Below are 7,521 nucleotides of genomic sequence, written 5' to 3'. Positions count from 1 at the left end.
GCAACAGGGAAACTTGGAAAACATGCAGGACAGCGGCCCTCCAGGACCTGAGTTTGACCCCTATGCCCTATAGTAACTGCAAAAGCCATTTGTCAAAAAGTTGTACACCCTTTCGTGGGGGTGTGTGTGCGCATGTTCTCGTTTGTCTGGCATGTCACGCACCTGGTTTTGACCCGTACAGGAAGTGCGTGACCTCCCTGTCCAACATGTCGGATCATCTTTCTTTTTTTCCCCTTTCTTCTCTTTCTCTGAACGTGATTGCTGCAGACCAGTACAGCAAACAACTGAGAACTATAAGACAATCAGGTATGTAAAGGTAGTTAAAGTTGGAGTGTTGGTTGTGTAATTGCTGTGTCACCCTGACAAATAATAAAACCTGTCCAGTTTTTGAGTAATCCTGCGAACAAACCACAAATAGCTTTTGTAGTTGTTCATGTTATCCTGCTAATGCTCAAATTTGCTTTTGTAGTTTTTCCTCTACGTGTTTACACAAAGAAAAATCAAAATTGTGGCGGCCTCATGACACTGCGAACAAAATTTGGAATTGTATTTTTGCACGCAATCTTGCTAGGATGAAAATGACTTTTGTAGCATTTTTACATGACCATTTTTATACCAAAACCACAATTCGCAAAACCTAACTAACGCAAAAAAGGTACTTCGTTTTCCACGTAGAATTGTTGTGTAGTGTTTTATGTAAACCAATTAACTAAAAAATAAGACTGCTAGCAGAAGAAAACACTTTTGTAGTTTTTTTTTCTTTTTGGGGGGGAAAGGGGGGGGGGTCACAGAACCCTAAAAACACAAAAATCCCTTTTGTAGTTTACAAGTAAACCAGCAAATATGTCCCTCTTGTAGTTTTTGTGTAAACCTGTGAACAAACAAACATTTTTCACAATATTCCTTGGCGAACAAACAAAAATGTCATCTAGATTTTTATGCAACTTTATCAAATCTGCCGGGTACATTTTGAACGTCTTGCATCACTTTTGCAAGTTTCATTTGCGATCAGCTGCTGCTGTTGTTTTTATAAAAAAATACTTTTGGAGGGGGCGCTCTGCAGCTGCGTCCGATAAACGACTCGAAACGTCTTCCAGAGAAACCTCGCGTGAAAATTTACGTCTGTTTTGCCGCGCCCTGTCACAGAGGATGAATGTGGGCGGCTCGCTCGCCCTCAGATAAGCGCCGTTTGCCCGTTCCCAGAAAACGTGACGCTTTTCGCCCCACTTACGCGATTAAATGTGGACGCCGGCCTCCAAATATTTACAGAAGGTTGACGGACGGGCCGAGAACGTCTGTTGGCGCCGGGCGGGACGCTCGCCCACCACCGACGACAAGAAGAAGCGTTTCCCCAAACATTCCGGGCTGCGCTGAAATCTTTTTAGCCCGCTGTCAGGAAGTCTGACGTGAGAGCGCAGTTAGACGACGATGAGCAGAACTCCGGCCACTGAGCTACATTTACGATTCCGAATTTTCATATTTGTTCAAAGAGACTGTATTGAATTACTCCCAGCAGTCTATTCTCTTCATTTTGTCCTTTTGTGGCGTTTCTCTTGTGGACTTTTTTTTTGTCCAATCAGATTTCAGTTGTTGTTGTTATGGCAATCTAATCTACCAGGAGCCTTCACGATCCGAATTCAATTCGCAGCGACGATGTTTCTTGAACCAATCACATTTCCAATTCAATAACATGTGGCAAGTTATTTTAAGGACAAAAAAAAAAACAATGCTGAAGGTCTGGAGGTTTACCAGTTTAGGGAAATAATCAATAAGTGATGCACTAATTATCAGCCCTTAGTGTGTTAATAATTGAGCTGCACATGCTTGTTAGTGACTAATGAGCACTGAGCAGCCTCATGAATTGACCTGCTGCCAAATTATCACCGACTGCAACAACACTACTTTTTCGTCGTCTTTTCATCTTAGTCATTTTGCTTTTGTTTACTTCTCAAATCACCGATTGCGGAAAAACAAGGTGTGCTGCAAAAATCTAAATGAATCAAGAAAATAAAAACATGAAAATGCATTCGCTAAAGCTACCATACACTAAAAAAACGAAACACTGAAAGGAAAACATCTACGAAAAAACAGTACACCAAAAAGACATTTAAAAACAGCAAACCTATATTTTTAAATTTTCTCAAAAATGAAGTGCAGAATGCACTCAAAAATAAAACAAACAAAATCCCCACAAAACAAATTTCCTATGAAAAAATAAATACACAAAAATCCAAGAGCCATAAAGAAGCAACAGCACAAAAAACAAAACAAAAGACTCGAATGAAAGGAAAATCTCCTAAATAGAAAAATAAGACAGAAAACCAATGAAAATGGACAATACACAGAAATAAAACAAAATAGAACCAACTCGTAAAGCAAACAAAACTGTAAAAAGGGATCTACAACACATTTCGCTAGAGGGAAAATAAACACAAAAAAAGTAAAGCAATACACCAACAGAACCAAATATTCGATGACACAATACAAGTAGGAAAGCGAATTGCTGCCACATGAGCAATAAAAAGTCAAATGTGTCTTTATTACGTGATAAGTGTAACCGCCATATTCGGCAAAACAAATCGAAGCACTTCCGGTTCAGATTCGTGTGCATGTCTTCTTTTTAAACATAAAATATTATTAAACACCTGGCCTTTTTTTACGGTTTTATTGAAAGTGCTTATTTTCAGTTCCAGTATTTTTATGTATACTTTGATTTCTAAGACACAAGAGGACACTGCCAGCAACCTGAACCGGAAGTGAAAGTTTTTAAAGTCTATACGTTTTATTTTATATGTACATACGTACTTGTTTTTCCTGGTGTAGCAGCAATACTATTCTGTGCGAAAGAACAACCCGTATTTTCATATATATTATTCGTATGAAAAAGTATACCTTCATGACAATTAAGGAAATAAAAACAATTTTCCTTTCCATAAATGGAACTTGTGGTCTCGTGTTAATGACCTCACTTGCCCAATTAAAGTCGCTTTTATTCTCCTTTGTAATGAACTAAATAGATTGAAGTGCTAGCTGTGAGAACAATCCCACAAAACATAAAGCCACATAATGAAGCGACCCTTGTAACCCGCACTTGTACTCCCCCTCCCTCCCTCTCCACTGGGATAAATGGTACAATTTGTAGCAATAATGCTCCCTCATTCACGAGCAAGACCCCCATTGGACTGCCCGCCCCCGTGCCTGCGCCGGTACCCGCCCCACCACCACCTTGGACCTTCACAGTGGCGGGAACAAAAAGGCAAAAAGCACGTGGTGCACATCCACGGTGGGAACATTACGAGGGCGTCAATGTGCGAGCTTGTCTTTGTCTTGCGCTGAGGGGCATTTTCTCTCCCTCCCCCGCCTCCATATTCTAGCTGTGGGGTGCTTTTAAATGGCGCCACTTTCTCAATGGAGCGGCCCAAAATGGAGCTGTCCGCTCCCTCCTGTATTTTTTTCTCAAACTGGTACCGGGACAAACCGCCGCGAGCGCCAAGTGTGAGGGGTTATCTCGTTTTTAGAATAAGAAGAAAACAACAAATGTTCTATGAAATGAAAACGATAAAGCTTTATACAAAATTTTGTAAAACTACAAATTCACTGTTGAAGAAAAGTAACACATCTACAAAACAACACATTTATTAACAAAAACAATGGGATCAGAAAGAAATTTAGTTTGATGAGAAAAGGGAAAGAGCAAATTGGCCAAAAAAACCCCATTTATGAGCAGAGCTAACAACAAATTCACAAAAAAAGAAGACAGAATGTGACAAAACAAAAAAGAAATCTCCTAAAACTACCAAGCAACAAAATGGAAACAATAAAACTACAAAAAAAAAAAAATCAAAATTGACAAAAATAACGAAAACGACATTTGTATTGTCTGGGATCTCCAAGTCCGGTCCTCGAGAGCCCCCTATCCACCCTGTTTTAGACATTTCCTCCTCCAACGCACCCGATTCAAATGATCAGCTCATCATCAAGCTTTGCAGAAGCCTGATAACGAACGTGAACATTTCAATCAGGTGTGTTGGAGGGGGGAGACATCGAAAACAGGCTCTTGCGGACGGACTTGAGCATCCACGATGTAGTCAAGACAAAATACTGACCCAATGCAATTTTGTAGTTTTTTTTCTCATTTATTAGAATGCACGTGAAAGTCTCTGCAACCATAGCAACAAAAGTGTTTCAAAACTTGCATCCACCACCAGTCCCCTCGCCACCTCTCCAAAGGTATGACGTCACACACCCCGTAAATGAAGGAATAAGCGCACCCCCACCCCCCGTCCCCCCTCCACTACCAGGCCCGGATGCCCCCCTGGTGGTCGTGGGGCTGCGCCGAGGGTGCCTGCAGTCCGCCCAAGTTGACGAAGGCGTTGGGGCAGCCTGCCGAGGTAGGCCCCGGCCCAGGCCCAGGCAGGCCGCCGTACGCGCAGCCCGAGTTGCTCTGGTGATACGCGGGGCCGCCGTACGCGTAGGCCGGGTAGCCCCCAGCGAATCCGTACGCCGAGGCGGCGCTCGGGTAGCTGTGAGTCGAGCCTCCGCCGCCGAGGCACGGTTTCCCGTCTCGTACGAGCACCGGCACGGACACACGCCTCGGCGGCGGCGGGGCTTGGTGGTGCGGCCCGAGCGCCTCCAGGGTCCTGTCTTGTCGCTGCCGTTTGCACTTGTAGCGGCGGTTCTGGAACCAGATCTTGACCTGGTTGGAGGTGAGCTTGAGGGCCGAAGCCAGGTGCTCCCGCTCGGGCGCTGACAGGTAGCGCTGTTGCTTGAAGCGACGCTCCAGCTCCAGCACCTGAGCCTGCGAGAAGAGCACGCGGGGCCGGCGGCGGCTGCGCGGCTTCGGCCGGACGCCCTCCGAGGAGACGTCGGCCCGGGACGACGGAGCCTCCCCGTGCTTGCCTTTTAGACGAATGCGCAATCAGGAATTAGTATCATCAAAATAATCATAATGATAATAATAATGGTAAAAATAATAACACAATCATATGTTTAAAAAAAAAACGATGCCGTGAAAATAAGTAGGTCCACTAATATACACAAACGTGCAGTCGTGAAGTTAAAAAAACAAAAGCATAATCGTGTAAAAAAATGTTTGAATGAAATACACCACGGTTAAAAATGTGTCAGAATATCCTTCATACGTCTAATAGTTTATCAAAATACAAAAGTGAGTTCAAAACTATAAATTTAAAAAAAGCACAACATTGTGTTTGAAAACATTTAAAAAACGATTTCGTTTAAAAATGTATACCGAAAAATACGTAGTGTGAAAAGTGCAATAAAACACAAATGTGTTCAAATACAATAAAAAAAAAACACACACACAAGCTCATCACCAACCTTTTAAAGATTCGTGACGAAAATAGTGTAAGGAATGTGCAACTTGACTATAATAATAACCTTCTCACTGCCACTTTACAGTGTATTCGTTCTTATTGAACTTTAATGAAATAGTGACACTTTTTGAAAAATGGCTACTTATGTTATCCAAAGCGAATCATTTCTGAGTTTCTGTTCTACATTTCCCGTATTTTAAATACGTTGACAACTCGCAGCACCTTCTCAATGTCGATTCTTATCAATTTTGACTTTTTTTCCCTCTTGTATTTTTGTTCACAATGAGGTGTTTAATGCCATTGCAAAGTGCACACTTTAACTTGATGCTTGTTCACTTTGGGTTCGTTGCCCCCCCCCCCCCCCCCAACCAGACTCTTGCAGGACTAAACAATCCCACTTGACTGAAATCAAGAGCAAACCAAATATGGCCCATGGGTCAAATGTGGCCCATGCGTTCAATAAGCCAACTCAAACCTGCAAACCTTTATTTTTAACCTTTTAATTGTTTTGGGGAGTATTATTAAGTTGTATATATAAATAAGAATTGACATTGTCCATGCATACATTTACTGGCCCATGTGTCAAACCCTCCATTATTATTGTTATTTGTTTTTGTATTAACATCTATATGTGCAAGAAGCAATCAAATGTATACATCAGGTGTAGGTTTGACTTTGTTTCATGTACAATTGTCCTGGCCAATGTGTCAAAATGTGTCCCTGTGTCAAGTGCGGTTCTGGAATGCTCAGTCGCTTTGAGGCCGGACTTGGCCATCGATGACCTTTCCGTTCAACTTTTTCTCAAACGCGAATGTGCTGGCCCGTGTGTCTAATGCACCATCGAACGGTGCCCACGTGTCAAATGTGACCCTTATGTCAAGCACGATTCCTGAACGCTCATTTGTTTTTTTTACCATCTGTAAGCGGGAAGTCCGGATTGTACAATTTATGCGGCCGCACGAATGCGCTGACCCACATGTCAAATGCTGCCCATGTGTCAAGCAAGGAGAAGAAGACTCACTGCTCTCCTGCTGATCCTTGCCAATGGGGGCCTCCCGTTTGGGCCCCGGCAGGCCCCCCTGGTGCGTCCCGGAGTACTCGTCTGCCGTCGGTCCGCTGTCCACCGAGCCGTTTTCCTCCTGGCCCTCGCCCTCGTCCTCCTCCGGGGCTCCGAGGAACACCATGCGTCCGGGGTCCAAGAAGGGCGGCGCCGGGGCCGAGGGAACCCGGGGGCTGTCCCGGGCCAGCATGCAGGAGGACGGCGGGGGGCTGTGGTAGTGGACCATGTGGACCGAGGGGTACTCCTGTCCCGCTTTCAGGATGTCTTTGACGGAGAAAGGCGTGGAGGTCTGGAGCATCGTCATCATCACGACCCCTCGCCACCTCCCCCCTTCGACCCCCACCACCAGCTCTCAAGACCCCATGGCGGGCACGGGTGCGCGGCAGTTCGCCTGAACAGTCCGCGATCCTGATGTGTTCTGAGGGACGCCGCCAACTCCCGAAGTGGGAAGGAGGGCGGGCCTGGGGGGGGAGGGGGGTTGGACATGGGCGGGTCCAATCACAAAAAGTCCACCGGAAGATATTGGGAAGGACAGAAAGAAAATGTGAAGGTTGTGGCGAAGGGGGATGGGGGGGGGGGGGTCATGTGATCTGTGCGTGTAGACGGGAAGCGACCTGTTTGTCCTCCTCTGTGATTGTCAATATTGACCTCCACACTTTCATCGTTTTTCTCTTCCTCTTCTTTCTCTTTTTGATGTTGTTCTGCTTTCTCTTCTTGTTCATCTCCTTGTAGTTGTTGACAGATTTGTCCGGCTGTTTTCCTTTTCTTCTTTCTTGTTTGGTTGTTTTAGGTCAGGGGTGTCCGACTCATTTTCGTCTCGGGCCACATTTCAGTTCCCGTTTCCCTTGGAGGGCCATTATGATTGACATCACATAAGGAAGTTAAGAATACCGTTTAAGTTACTCTAATGAGGGTGTTTGGCAACAAGAAAATGCTGACCATATCTCTCTTATTTATTACATTTTAGAATTTTTGGTTTATATTTTAGCAAGCATCATGGAAGGTGCCATGTTTGATTTGCTTTTGCGGGCCGCATAAAAATGATGTGGCGGGCCAGATCTGGCCCCCGGGCCTTGACTTTGACACCTGCAGCAGGTGGTTCCTCTTGTTCTTGGTTTTCTTCTC

At 44.6% G+C, this 7,521-nt stretch overlaps 1 protein-coding gene across 1 annotated transcript; it reads right to left on the bottom strand.

Annotated features, from left to right (window-relative positions):
- Positions 1-4,294: 4,294 nt before the first annotated feature.
- Positions 4,295-6,703, bottom strand: LOC147199760 (homeobox protein Nkx-2.5-like). Its single transcript, XM_086120333.1, has 2 exons — positions 6,358-6,703; positions 4,295-4,899 (listed from the first exon to the last, which is right to left on the bottom strand). Exons 1-2 carry the CDS (start codon positions 6,701-6,703, stop codon positions 4,295-4,297), a joined length of 951 nt encoding a protein of 316 aa, XP_085976459.1.
- Between the last annotated feature and the right edge of the window lie 818 nt (positions 6,704-7,521).

Source organism: Hippocampus guttulatus, chromosome 9, assembly GCF_054856545.1.
Source record: "Hippocampus guttulatus isolate MCC_2025c chromosome 9, RoL_Hgut_1.0, whole genome shotgun sequence".
Classification (NCBI taxonomy): domain Eukaryota; kingdom Metazoa; phylum Chordata; class Actinopteri; order Syngnathiformes; family Syngnathidae; genus Hippocampus; species Hippocampus guttulatus.
Note: the sequence above shows the minus strand (reverse complement) of the source record. Positions and strands in the feature narration are given on the sequence as shown.

Coding starts and splice junctions, on each gene's coding strand:
- LOC147199760 (XM_086120333.1), bottom strand. CDS start 6,703: ATGATGACGATGCTCCAGACCTCCACGCCTTTCTCCGTCAAAGACATC. Junction 4,900..6,357: donor CAAGGATCAGCAGGAGAGCA/GTGAGTCTTCTT, acceptor TTCGTCTAAAAG/GCAAGCACGGGGAGGCTCCG.